General features: G+C 36.8%; 1 protein-coding gene across 3 annotated transcripts in view; it reads left to right on the top strand.

The window, feature by feature from the left end:
- Positions 1–11,960, top strand: part of GRM5 (glutamate metabotropic receptor 5) — a 236,006-nt gene extending 224,046 nt beyond the window's left edge. Inside the window, exons 8-10 of one of the 3 annotated variants that reach the window (XM_026044173.1) lie at positions 481–576; positions 2,023–2,184; positions 9,987–11,960. In XM_026044173.1, the coding sequence (XP_025899958.1) occupies positions 481–576; positions 2,023–2,184; positions 9,987–10,800 (1,072 nt within the window). In that variant the 3' untranslated portion in view covers positions 10,801–11,960. The remainder of the gene's footprint in view (positions 1–480; positions 577–2,022; positions 2,185–9,986) is intronic. The other 2 variants (XM_026044174.1, XM_026044175.1) reach the window with 2 other exon arrangements.
- Positions 11,961–14,841: the final 2,881 nt, after the last annotated feature.

Genomic DNA, 14,841 nt, shown 5'->3' with positions numbered 1-14,841 from the left:
AGTGTATCCAAACACTCAGCTATTCAGTTTCTCACTTTGACAAATGCAGAGAACAAATCAAGTGTGACATAGGTGGAAGACCAGAGAGAAAAAAAATATGTAACCTRTAATCTATCAGCAGATTTTTCATTGCTTCTTAATTTACCTGTTGTTGCCCTTCATCTATTTGACCTATATAACTTAGTCTACCTTCAAAAATATTAAAGAGAAAAGTTTGCTTGGTTACTTATTTTCTATAGAGTTATATAGCTCCTCCTGTGTATATAAAATTGGTGAGTGCTTCTCCTGCAGCCCTGTTTGCTTAAACAGAGGTCCGGGGTTTTATACAGCTACTCCACCACTCCTAGGGCAGCTTTGCACCATATCCCACCGCTGCCTTTGTAACCCATGTGCATGGCACTTTGCACAGAGGCTGTCACCCAAGGCTGAGCACGCAATCACTTCTTTCTGTTTGCTCCTGTTGTTGTCGTGATTTATTAGGTACAAAGGCAGGAGACTGGCCCCGCCCAAGTCGGAAATAGAGTGTTTCACCCCAAAAGGGAGTATGGGGAATGGTGGGAGAGCTACAATGACCAGGTAAGCAAACAGCAAGTGGCCTTAGGGCAGTGTGGTATGTCTGTGAGCAAGAGGAACAGCTCTGGGAAAATGCCAGCCCAGATCCTCTATCTGTAATATCTGTGCATCCCATACAGTATGTCTGAAAAAAAAGGAAAAAAGAAAGAAAAGAATATATTTGGCCACTGCTGGTTTCTATGTTCCATCTGACTACAAAAAAAAAAAAAAAAAGGGAAACCAACCCTGCTCCATCTTCATTTGAGTGATCTGAACCACGTGTCCTGTGTTATGTTGTCATAGTATGGTGCTTTGGGTAGGAGAAACTTTAAATCTGGCTAACTGGTTGAGCTGATGAAGAGAGACAGCATTTGAACAGCTAATAAAAAYCTGTGGAAATCCTGTGAAGTAATGGTCTTGCTACTAAAAGCTATATAGATAAATAGCTTATCATATATTTAATCAGAAGTGCTAGAAAAAAAAAACGGATTGAGAGAAATTTTTCTAGTATGAAACAGATTTTTTTTCCCAATAAAAATATATTGTGGGAAAGTGTTGAGCTCTGTAGTGGGTTCAAAGAGAGGATTCAAACTGATTTTAAATTAATTGAGTACTTTTTTATATAACTTTATTTCATTTAATTTAGATATTTTTGTTTAATTTTGTTTTTGTCATTAAATATTTTACATCTCATCTCATTTTGAGTCCAGGTACATTTCTTAATGTTGGACTCTCTCCTAAGACAGAAAATTCATTTCTCCAGACACATTCATAAATTAATAAACTCTAGGTATCAAAGTGGGTTGTAAAWCTTTTAGGAAAAGGAAATCTAAACAGGCATTTGGTCAAGATGTTGGATTATATTACAAGTTAGGACCTGTCTATTTACTACTATCATCAATACTATCATCGTCAATCATTTTTGACAATGTAACCTTAGAGCACAAATGTGTACCTTTACTTTTCCCAGGTGTTATATCATAGATGAATTTTATCATTGCAGGAGGACGCTCAGTGAAATGCTTTCACAGCATTATGTATCCCTTGGGTACAACGATTTTCACTCGTATATACATCTAGCAACCATAACCCTGCAGAGTATACCATCCGGGAATTCCTAYTATTCAAATAGACAGGTGCATTCATTGCTGAATGATGCTCAAAATGCATCAATATGTCCTGCATTTTTCTCAGGATGGATTCTGTTTCTTGTCTGTGTTGTTTGGACTTCTTCTATTCATCTTTTTTTTTTTTTTTTTCTAACATTACTTTGTCTTCAGAGATAATTATTCCTCCCTTAAAAGCTATTTGGAGTAACTATATGAGAGTTTTGAAGAAGAGGCAAGAGGCAAGTACATACAAATGTCAGAGAACTGTATTTCATGCTATACTGTTCAACTCTGTATTCTCTCTTGGTTTTGCCCATTCATATATGTACACCTGAAAAAATTCTTTTTTATATCTTCACAGTGAAGAATCTGTTTGCATCCCAGAGTGTAATCGATCTGAGTCAAGTAGAGATGAGAAAGAGATCCCTGTTAAAGAGGATGCCTTAACAGTCAAAAAGACTGGAAACTGTGTCAGTCTAATAGTTCCACAACCAGACTGTCAACCGCAAGACCTACTCAAACAGTTAAGAATATCTGGTGCTTAAAAGAGAGTGACATTGCATTTGATGGCTGTGTTTTGTTGTCTCCAGCCATAGTGTCCTGACTAGCGGTCTTGTCAAAGTCTATAAGCTAAGTAGAGTAACCACTGAATGGCCTGGGAACTGCCCAAAGACAGTGTAAATGTTGCTGAAAGCAAAGTAGGTGTCATTCTTCTGTCCCACTAAGTATCAAACCCATGCTAGAAGTTAYTGTGAGAAAGTGTAGATGGGGAAAAAAAAAGAAAAAAAGAAAAAAAAAAAGACAGATGCAGGGCTATGGCTGTATGTGAATCAGGAAAAGATCTCATCATCTTTTCTCATTTTCACTGCAGGGGAAGTGAAGAGTTCCCTGGCACTGAACAAATCCTACTAACAGCATTTCAGCCTAAGAAAAAGTCTGTGTGATTCCAGCTGGACAGTGTTGTTCAGCTCGTGCTCTCAAATCCCTTGTGCTATTTTATTTGTGTTTTTCAACCTTCCTGTAGATTTTTCTCACATCAGGGCTAAACCATCACTGTTGATGTCTTGCAAAAGGCTTGGGATTTTTCAGAATGAAAAGTGGCATAAAACTGTAGCAACAGGTATACTATATAATACTTTAAAAGGTAATTTCTGATTAAGAGAAGTCACTATACTCTGTGTCACCCGTGAATACTTTACACAGATAAAATTAATTACAGAATTGAAGACAGCATGCCGTTCCTGTTAGGATTCATCATTTAAATTGCTGGTTTGATTAAGCATAGCAAATAAGAAACTGATTAATAATTTTTAAGATTTTTTTTTCTGCTGATAAATCCTATTTGGATAAATGCCTCTGCAGTTATTTCTTGCCTAGAGATAGTTCTTGGGCATGCCAGATGCCCGACTTTCCTCCCACTCTATGTGCTTTGCAGAGGATGGAGTTCAAATCAACCCTTTTCTCTGGAAATGAATCTAAGATAGCTAATTAATTTTTATTCTCCTTTTGCACTGTCTGTGCTCCTTGTGTCAGGGGGAAGGAGACATTTCCTATTTTTACTGATGGCCAATAGATTTCAGTTGAAAACATTTAGCAAATTTTCATAAAATCCACTGAAACCAATGAAAACTCATTGGAAAAGTATGTTTTTTTAATTAAAAAAAAAAAAAAAAAAAACAGTAGCGCACTGCCAGATCCAAAAGTAGCCTTATTCTCTTTCCATCTCATGGATATGATGCTTCAGCAGCAACATACCCTGAGCTGTGTGAAGTGACATTTTTTCAGATGAAAAGTACAACATAGACCTAGTTGCCTTAATTAAAAATCACAGTGAGGCCACAGCGAGAGGGGAAAGAAGTTACTTCTGCAATCAAAATCATATTTGCACTTTGGGTCAGGATAACAGGACTGCTAAAAATGCTTCGTTCAGATACCAGACACTTTATTTTCCATTCTGAGCAGGCGTGATGCTAAGGCAGCTGCCAGGATTACTGTCACTGGTGGATGCAATGGGAGGTCATTGACAAAGTTTCTATCTACCAGATCTTTGCTAGTTTGTAGATTCTTTCATCCTTATAGACAGATGAAAGTCATTCACACAAATGTCAGCTAAGATTTTCAGAGCTCTTACCACACTCAGATGTCTGCTGACTGCTATAAGTMCTGAGACCTGAGAATCTTAGCTCCAATTATGAAAATGTCTGCAGTGAATTGCTACTGTTCTAGTTCTGTATACGCACATATAAATATGTATGTATATATTTAAAATATATGATAACTGCCAGCATAAGGAAGTGAATTAAAGAGAGGTTATAGTTCTAGGAGCAATGTGAGTAAACATCCTTGCTGCTTTTGGCAAAGCAAATCTTCTTCTTTGAAATTAATTGCAAAGGAGATTGTTTATGTGTAGAACTCAGGGCAGGAAAAAATGAGCATTTGTCCTGTATCATTCCTCTTTTGTCCTTAGTTGTTATTTATCTCTGCAGAACAAGCAGTATMGGAGTAATTTAAGCTGTACAACTTGAAAGATATGATGCTAGTTCATTATTTATGTGTGACAGATTTGCTTTCACTCAGGAAGACAGTTATATAGGCATGTAAAGGTTTCCCTATTACCTATTTAAAATGACAACAAGTGCAATAGCATAAAGAAACCATTACAGCAGTGGAACTGACCTTGTTTAGCTACTGTGCCTAGCTTTAGCCAGTCATCCAGGCTATCCTACAGACATAGGAGAAACTGTGCACACCTTTGTAAGTGTTCTCTGCATTGAGTGCTTATTTCATTCCAGTGCCTTTAACACACTGTGAAGCATTCGAATTTTCACAAGGGTCAAGAATTTGGGTCATTATTACCAAAATTTTTATTGATCTGAGATTGACTCAAGCTACAAGACTAGAGAAACAAAATACACTTGTTCTTGTGCTTGCACACATCACAGGCACACACACAGACCTTCCTTATGAAGAGTCAATTTTTAATTGAATCTACAGACAGTGCTCAAATCCTTTTCAGGCAGAATAATTATATCATTGAGTCCTTAATAAGATTTCATCAAAGGACTCTCAAAGACAAAGGTTTCTTATCCTTAATTTGAATAAAAAGAGCTCTCCTCAGCATAAAGTTGTATGGACTAAGTACAGAAATATATCCGGCTTACCATATCCAGGCATTTCTAACTGGCTGAAAAAAGAAGGAAGGAATTCCTCTTAAAGAGGAGAGTCCTTAATAAACAGGTTTGGTCTTCATAATGTTGGAGCATGAACTTTTTACTAGCTACCTAAAAAAAAGATATTGCTTCATGCAATACAGTACTTTAGACATTGAAATACCTAACCAAAATTTGCCTTCAAATTTAGCTCAAATTTAATCAAATATTATAAAATATTAATGTCCACTCATAGACTTATAAATAAACTTTAATTAATTTGTTGTCATATTTATACCAGTATTAGTTGCATCATGTCGGTCATGTAGATCTTCAGCAAGATATTGTCCGGAATATGTTTTCAAATCTAGAAACAGATGCTGATATTGGTACAACTTTTGAATGTTAAGGACAGAGAACAAGAGTTCCCTTAAATTTTTAATTTAAAACTGTGTTCATCCCCCTTCATAATCCAGGTTCCACTAGCAAATAATACTAAATATATAGCTATATATTCATATATTCATAATTAAATTTCATAATTTATATAAAATATCATAATATAATGTTATAAACCATAATTTTAAACAGATTTGCCTATTTGACAAGAAAGATATTAATAGGTAAATAAGTGATGTATCCTCAAATTACATATGCCTTCAATTACTGCCTTCATATTAGTCATACATACCTGCCTGTCTATTAAACACTCTTCATCAGGATTCATTTCAGCACCTCCAGGTAATCCACAAGAATAGCACACTTGTTGGCTGAAGAAACCCTGGTAACATTGAACATTATAAACAATCTCATTGATAATCATACCACTGAGCAAGAAACTCTGGAAAAAAAAAAAAAAACACAGTTATCTATTCTAGATAGTAAATAAGGTTGTGTTAAAGGCAAATGGGAACATTTTCCTTACCATCAAAGTGGATAAAAAAGCAGTTAATAAGCATTAAGAATGTGGAATAAAGCCTTAGAAGCAAGTGACTTTAAAGAGATTGAGTAAGGGAAGAAAATGGGGAACATTTACAAATTGTTATTCTGTCAGCAAGTGGACAGTTGCAGAGGAAAGAATGGGAATATCAATCTTCAAAAGCTCTCATTTACACTGCTTTCATTCCTTGTACGTATTATCTCACAGCAAGTCTAGCAGACTGCAAAAAGGCCTAGTTATAAAAAATCAAAGAAGCTTTTAGTAAAGAGCCTGGAGAAATAATTAGTATGACTGGTTCTGAGGAAATCCCTTTTGTACATAAAACTGAACCTAATTAACCTATAGAGAAAGAAATGAAAATATGTGGCAATCTAAAGATTTTCTTAAAAAAAAAATCAAAAAAAATGCACAACCCCCCCAAACTTAGCTTGCTAACATTACTGTTTGGAAATGAGGTCACTGCTTTGAGTTTGTTCATCTCTGGGTCTGACCTGCACACTGTTCTGCTCTACTTGGTGCAAAAGAGTAGAGCAGGGTAGAAATATGTAATATAGGTAAAATATATATATGTAATATATGTAAAATATGTAATATTCAGTCAAGCTTAGAAGTAAAGTTCCTCTAGGAGCTTGCAACTGTACATTTGCTGCTCTTATTTCAGGGAGCCGGATCTGTTCATAAAAAAGTCCTGAAGTATCGGCGATTTGAAGTTTCCCATCTCTCAAAAGGAAATGGTATAGCTGGGCATAATAAACACACACAAAAAATGTCATATTCCATTAATAGGCATCATAGTCTAAACATTGATATATCTTTCCTTTTAAATAGTTCATACGGTGCCAATTTTTGGTTAATTTGATAGAATAACAATATATGTTTAGAGAATAATCTTGAAGTATCATCCCTGGAAAACTAATGATGCTCTTTTCATAAAGATGATAAATGATTGCACACTTCAGTCCTGTGATATTTTTGCATTTGTTAATAACATAGTAAGTAAGTACAACATGATAAAGTGGATGAAGCATTCGTGAAGCAACAAATCTAATTATTACTAGACAAAATACTGGAATTTTTATTTTTAGGTTCATTTTTTATACATAGATTGTTACTTCCTTCCTATTCAGTTTGTTACAACAAGACTTTTGCAATGAATAATGGTCGAATTCCACCTTTTGTCTAAAAGATACATCAAACAGTCACTGGGACTCCTTTATGGTGCCTGAATTTGCTTTATGGCCCCACATGTGGTTTGATTATGCTCAGACATAGGGTGAGGCAGTGAGTAATTGCATCAGCTGACGAAGAGTGACCCAAAAACAAAATGGAATTCAGTAGTTCATCGTTTTCTTAGGGAAAATATTTGTATTTGAACTGACAGGTACTGCATGCTGATTGTTAACAGCTGTCATTTGTCTTGCCTCTGTAAAAGACAGGCAGGTCAAGAAATTCCTTTGAGTTCTAAATTTGATGTGAGTAAAGGGATTCCACAGGTGGGATTTACAGGAATCGGAACTAAGCCCCTTCCATCTCCCAGATCAAGGTTAAGAGTGTAAGTAAGTCCACTCAAGAAGAGCAGGGAGGAGGTCTCATCATCATCATCATCATACCATAACTGGAGGCAAGATCTTGTCTCCCACAGAATCCAAATTCTACTCTTGCTGCTGGTAATAAATTCAGCTTAGTGTGACCAAGGAGCCATGCCTCCCAAGTAGCTCTTGGCACCCACTGAGTATCCCTTTTGGTAAGAGGAGTACTATGTCCTCAGGAGCACTTGTTCTCCTCTGAAAGAGGCAACTAGTCCCAGTTTTTGCCCAGTCAGAACTACCTCTTTATGTACACAGAGAAAGGCCATGGAGATGATCAAGTCAAAATGATTTGCGCTACAGGTTAGATTTTGCTTTTGTGGCTTGGTCTGCTAAATGCTCAGCTATTATTGAGGTATTGCRTAAAGAAAAGATCACTTTTAATAGCAAGGTACAAGACATTCATCCTCAGCTGTTCTGCCCATTATTTTGGGGACTAAACTCTGGATCTTCACATTTGCAAAGAGGTAACTAGTCCAAAGTGCATAGTGGTTGTTTCTAGGATCCACAGAACAGTATGAGGATAAGAGCAGGAATAAACCCTTATATACTCCCAGTCTAGCCCTTCTTAAAAGACCTGGTGGCTTATGTTATGTTTGTCTGCTGGCCTCTGTCATGTTGCTTTTGAGGAGGAAAGATGTTGGTGCATGTTGCGTTACATGATCCATTGTAATTCCATGTAATGTGACCTTGGATGTGAACCCACAAGAAGAAATTTTGTTCACACTCAGCAGATGACCTTTTTTTTCTGTGACTGGAAGAACTATCAAAACGATAGTGTGCAGCGAGTCTCCTCACAGAGGCTGGGGTAAAGTCATCTGTGTTTAGTAAACTGTGTCTCTTGCAAACTGTTATGTTGCAGGCTAACATGTGTGATTATAATTATTTCAGGCTTAAGAAGAGAAGAAATGAACAACAAATTCATGGTACTTTGCCAGGGTGTTCAATTTGCTTGTCTTTCCAAAAATCTAAATGGCTGTAGCAAATGCTTTGGCAACCAAAATGAATTATTTAAAATCCTATTTTATTTTATATATGTATATATATATAAATCATGCTTGTTCATATATTTTACTGTTGACATCATTTCAGAGTCATTTTTTTTTCATCTGAGAAATAATGCTAATGGTCTTTCTTAATCCTGAGAACAGGTACATGCACACATAAGCACACATCAGTTTTAAAAGAGAAGAGAAGGAAGAGGCTGATTTTATACTGTGTGTTTACAAGCTCTGCATCCAGCTTTGTTTTACAAGGCTTTTCCTTAAGCAGTAAGAGTAGAAAAATAYGCAATTTTGCTAAACAGCAATGACAGGAGTTGGAGAGCTATGACCCAAAGAGAACTCATTTTGAAGGAGTTTGGAATAAAATGTTTACTGCTCTCTTCAAGTGCAGGTCACATAGAGCAACTTGGTTAGCATTTATTTCCTKCTAAGAAGATAGTATTGTTCTCTGAGTTGACCTGAAATTAAAAAAAAAAGACTTTAAGGTAGTGGTGGCTGATCTTGATAAGTATCTTGATTGAGATCAACCAGTACAAATGTCTGCCCATCCAAAAACAGTACAACCCCACTCTGAGCATGGGTACTGTGCTATAAAATGATTCTTTCCTGGGCATAACACTACATTTTTCCGTCCCCTAGTCTTCATTCCCTGCACCAAATCCAAAATCCATGGCCTTCACCTTAGCCACAGATCGCTACCATCAAATCTCCCTCCTCCACAGACCTYTTAGTCCTACAACCTCCCTTCCCAATGCTGATCCATGAGGAGAGAAGCCACTAAGTTTCTCCCTCACAAACAATGTCTATGTCCCAATTGGTCAGAGAAGTAACAGAGAGGTCAGTAGTGTCCATGAACTAACACACAGCAGCTCACAATTTGGTCTACAAATGGCCCATGAAATGAGACCAGCATTCTTGCTTTCATTATAAGGCTGATCTCTGGCTAAAGTGGAAATATACCATAAGCTTTGTTTGCCTGGACACACCACTAGTTTTATGACTTAGCTATCTTTGAGACTTTGAGAAGAATGCATACATCTATTGTGCGATGAAAATGTCCTTTGTGGAGCTGAGTCACGAGAGGAAATGGCCACCCTCTTATTACGCAAATGTCTATGTCATGAATGTCAGGATTCAGACTGATGTTTGCTTTTGATTTATTGAGATTTTTTTTGAGGTACAGAGGCAGCATTTCTTCCATCCTCTTGTCAAATCAACTAAGCAGATAATATCCTTAGGACTTCTAGGTCAGCAACTAGACTGGCCAACAGTCCAAAATATTTCAGATATCCAGTCCAAATTTTGGTGATCATGGCTTGTAAGTCAATGTGATATTGTGAAGACAAGCATCATTTGAACTACTTGCCTCACTGTACCTTTCACTTCATCAAGCTAGCCTGTTTTGTGTTATTGGAACATCTAGATAGAGATTATGTTGATATGGGTAAGCATAGGCATAGATATATGCAGATACATATAGATACAGATAAAGATATAGGGATAGATAGATRCAGATACAGAGAAAGGTATAGATATCAGCTTTCTTACAAGTACAAGCACTAGACACAAGATACCCATTGTATAGATGAAGTGGTTATGGTTCTGACTTTGATGCAACTTAAGTTTTATCTTGTTTCTGTTTGCAGCTCTAATGGGAAATCAGTTTCCTGGGCCCAGAATGAAAAGAGCAGCAGAGGAGCGCACCTTTGGCAACGGTTGTCAATCCACATCAACAAAAAAGAGAACACCAATCAAACTGCAGTGATCAAGCCTTTTTCTAAAAGCACAGATAGTAGCCGACAGAGTAGCAGTGCTATGATTCCTGAGACCAGTGCCAAAACGCTTTATGATGTTTCAGAAGCAGAAGAGCAATACCCAGCTCAGTATCGACCACAGACTCCCTCACCTATCAGCACCGTAAGTCACCGAACTGCCTCTGTCAGCCGAACAGAAGATGATGTCCCTACCTTCCAGACAGAGCATGCTCAGCGAAGTAGCTCCTCTCAAGGCTCTCTCATGGAGCAGATCAGCAGTGTGGTTACTCGCTTTACAGCCAATATTAGTGAGCTGAACTCTATGATGCTTTCAACAACCACTCCAGGGGCCACTCCTCTCTGCTCTTCATACCTGATCCCAAAGGAAATCCAGCTCCCTACGACAATGACYACGTTTGCGGAGATCCAACCACTTCCTGCCATTGAAGTCAATGGCTCTTCACAGTCAGTGAGGAAACCTTCATGTGACAGTGTTAAAGAAGGCACCTCAGAGACTCCCACAGCAAAGCAAGACCTTGAGGAGTTGGTTGCTTTAACTCCTCCTTCTCCTTTTAGAGACTCTATTGACTCTGGAAGTGCATCTYCCAGCTCTCCAGTCTCTGAATCAGCTCTCTGTATCCCATCCTCCCCAAAGTATGACACACTCCTCATTAGAGATTATACTCAAAGTTCTTCTTCGCTGTGAATGTAGTTAAGGCAACATTGGATCTCAACAGCTACGGGCAAATAGTGAGGGGACAGCCATCCTTCAAGATCTCCAGTGTTTACGCAGTTAAAGGAAGAGGTATTGGGTCATCTTGTGAGAAACAAAGAGTAAGAAGCGGAATTACTTCATGAGTGGAAACATCAGAATTATGCTGTTTTAAGACAAAATGATTCTTGGCAGATTTTTGTGGCCTTAAAAAAACATGGGCTTTTCAGAAACACTGCATCTATTTTTGAGGGCTTATAAGGAGTCTGTTAAATCAGTTACATACCAAGTGCTTTGCTTTAGTATTACAATGAACTGTGTGTACAATATATGGGGTGGGGGAAATAGATTGTAAACAACTGTACAATKAATTGTTTGTTTACTCTGATTCCTTACCCAGAAGTGAACCTTGATCTTTTATCAAGAATAGAAGACCAAACATTGAATGTACATTTTCTAACAGACTCAAATCTGGGGACCAACCTATCAAGCTTTCTTTTCTTTTTTTTTTTCTAAGAAGATCTCAAAAACAGTAATGTATGTTCAATAACAACCAAACTTTCTGCTGAAGCGTATTGTGTCTGTGATACGTTATACGTGGAGAACACTAAGCTGAGGCTTTGCAGTGAGTGACTGCAATATGGAGGGCTTTACAAGTGACTTCTCAACCTACGCACTTGTTTATGAAATTCTCTTCTATCAGTATTAAAAAATCAATCTGTTAACATTGGATTCACCTTCACAGCAACAAAACCCAAGGAAGATTTCCTGACTATTTCACCGTGTTGCCAACTAATAACGAAGTAGCAAAAAATATTTTCTGGAGTACTGTTTTGTAATTCCCTTATCAGGGCAAGTTATTGAGGTGAATATTCTCTTTCTAGCAGCACTACCAAGCTATACTATAGCTGTACTCCCTAATGAAATTAACACATTTTTATGGACGTTCTTAAGCTAACATTGCCAGTTAAAATACTTATCCAGCTCCCGTAATCTTTGCTTGTAAGGAAGAGGTAAACACTCTAAGGATTTTCTCCTTTCTTTGAATGATAGWAATCTAAAAAATCAGTTTGGATTATGATAAATAACTAACTGTTAATGAAAAGATTGTCATAATCATAATTCATAGATAAAGAACTGTGTTAAAATCTGCTTAGAGGTGGTTTAGCTACTCTTTAATAAGCAACAAAGCAACAGTTTTAACTTTATTTAGCTGCTAGGCCTTTATTTAGCAGCTATGAACTGTGACAAAAAATAAAAAAAAAAAAAAAAAAAAAAAGATTTCCAAAGCAATACAGAGTGAAGAGTAAAACAGAGAAGACCTAATGAGATTTGAACCAACAGAGTCTTTCTTTGTTTTTTTTTTAGCAGATCCTGCAATAGGCAAGGGGATTACTGATATTTTTTTCCTGTATTGAAACAGTACAGTTTAGTGTACTTCATACCATCATGGCACTTTTTTAATACAGAGAAGAGATTCAGGTTTGAATAGAAACTAAATAATTTTCATAGGTATAGTTAGGCAGAACTCATAAATCAGGCCCTAAACACACATAATACTGGCTCTCTYATTCATGACATAACTATCCTCAGGTGCCAAACTTTTGCAGATTTGTTTTATGATATTTTACGATAATCTTAGGTGGTGAGTGATGCACTTCAGTTCAAAGCTGAGCTGATGCAGCCTTATACAGAAGACAGCCTTATGGAGGGGAGCCTTGAAGTAAGGCTGCTATTTTTCCTTTTTCAACCTCCTACATATTATTTCTTCCAAGACTGCAAACATCTTGCAGCCAAAAATCATCCCAATTTTTCTCTCTCATGTACCAAGTAACATATATTTGATGAGGATAAAAAAAAAAAAAAAAGGCAAAAAATGATGGAAACACTTAGCAAGGAGTATTTTCTGTTCCTTTTGGAAGCTAGTTTCCCCTTGTATACTGCACCCAGATTTGCTGTCGAACAACACTAAAAAGTATATGCCAGTGTTGTCTAATTGTAGTGCATGGACATATGTGTTCTACCAGCTACTGTCACTTACTAGCTATGCCTATAGCCTGAACCAGCAGGTCACAAGGCAGCTTTGCTCTGGAAGGCAGTTAGATACAGCAAGACATGACTGTAAATCCTTGTTACTTTTATGTCATTCCTGCTCCTTTGGAGGACTGATTGGCACAGACTCAGCTCTGCAGATTTCTGATTTCCAGAGCAGAGCTTGTTTTTGCCCTCCTTGTTTACAGGACTAAGATGTCTCATGATTTGTTAGTTACTTGCATCTTTAGGAGAGAGCATCTTCTTTAAAAGATTACAAACCACACTTTAAGAAGAGCTGTGTACAATCAGTATGTGTTACAAACATTCTCCTTTAGAGGCTCTTGCACACTTGAAGGTCATTCATGGAAGATATATAAGATGTTTCCCATCAGTGTAATATTATTTTGATATATTCAGAAAAGAGATAATTAGTGTTTATTTTGAAGTGATTCTATTACTGTCAACTTTCTTATACTTTACATCWTTAACCAATATCGTTATTAGATGCTTCTCCTAAGAGCTGTCCTAAGACTACACTACACAGAGAAATAATCAAGAGTGGAAATAACGGTTATACAGGTAGACTTAAAAATATTATGTTGAAAATGAATAAAAAGAAAAAAAGAAGTGTAAAGTAGAAAATATTAAATTATGATTTTCATAAATACACCCCTTCTGCTCCTAAACTATGTTTCTGCACAATCCTAACTCTATCTATTGCTGAGAGTTTCTGGACAACTTTTGTGTATACTGTCAAGATCATATGTGTGTGCTCATGCATACACATGCAGGCCTCAATCTGACAGTTGAATACATGTTTTAAGAGACTACCTAAGTTTTAAACATTTCTTGGGTATATTCATGCATGGGAAACGCATGACTTTCATATGTCATGTGTCTTGCACCTCCATCAGCCAGAATAAAAGTTTTAACTGCAAAAGAAACTGAAGACTGGCTCTGCTAAGATGGTAGTTCCTTGGGTGAGCAGCTTTAGTCTTGAATCAAAGAGAAGTCAGCCTTCACAGTAGGTAAAGAGAGCAGAATACATGGTAATTGTATAGGCTGATATGTGCTCATATTACCTTGCAAGATTTAGGGGGAAAGTTAACAATTATGTAGTGATTGTAGCAGAAACTCAAAGGACTTAGAATGAATACAGTGAAAAATCTGCAGGACTGGAGAGTTCTCTAAAAGAAATGAATGTGTTTGATACAGGAAAAAAGAATATTATGAATGCATACATTATAATTTCATTATGTTGCTTGTATGCTAGTCTCTTTTTTAGAACATTAAGTTATAATATTGGAGTTTTTCAATTTCCAGTCTAATTAAAGGATGTGCAAGTACAAAATGAACAGCTTGAAATTTCCTTCCAATTTAGTGTTCCTGACATAAAATGAATTAAAGCAGTTGAAATTATTGTCATTCTTGGCCCAGGGACCTCAGAAAATCACTTGTCTCTTGTGCTCAAGGCTCACCCCCAAAGATGGAAGGTAAAACCATCTTTAGAAGCTGTATTTTAAATAAAGTGAAACATTCTAGCAGGCCAGCTGGGGAGAAGAGTTAGAAAACTGTATTTTTGAATTGGTTCTAGAGAATAATTGCATGACTTTGAAGATGTGCTTCCTCATCCTTCTATCTAAACATTGGGTGCCTGGACATATGCAGATACTTTATACTGGAGATTCTTGGATCATTTTCCACCAAGCACTTGCAAATGTTTTATGGAAGCTTAGCTGATCACAAGGTGCTGGTTTTTCAAAGCAGAATTAAAATACTGATTACAAGTTAACTGTTAAAAATTCTAAAAGCATAAAAGCAAAAAAAAAAAAAAAAGCTAGCTTGCTTGGAAGTATAATCAGCTGCTGTGTTTTAAAAATATCTGATCAAAGTATTATCAAAGTTGGGAAAAGAAGAAATCCTAAGAGTATAAACAGGACGATCAATCCATGATTCAGACTGGATGATAGCACAGTTCATCTAGGAATATTTCCCTTGGAG

The sequence above is a fragment of the Nothoprocta perdicaria genome, unplaced genomic scaffold, assembly GCF_003342845.1.
Source record: "Nothoprocta perdicaria isolate Ctin4 unplaced genomic scaffold, notPer1 scaffold_352, whole genome shotgun sequence".
Classification (NCBI taxonomy): domain Eukaryota; kingdom Metazoa; phylum Chordata; class Aves; order Tinamiformes; family Tinamidae; genus Nothoprocta; species Nothoprocta perdicaria.
Note: the sequence above shows the minus strand (reverse complement) of the source record. Positions and strands in the feature narration are given on the sequence as shown.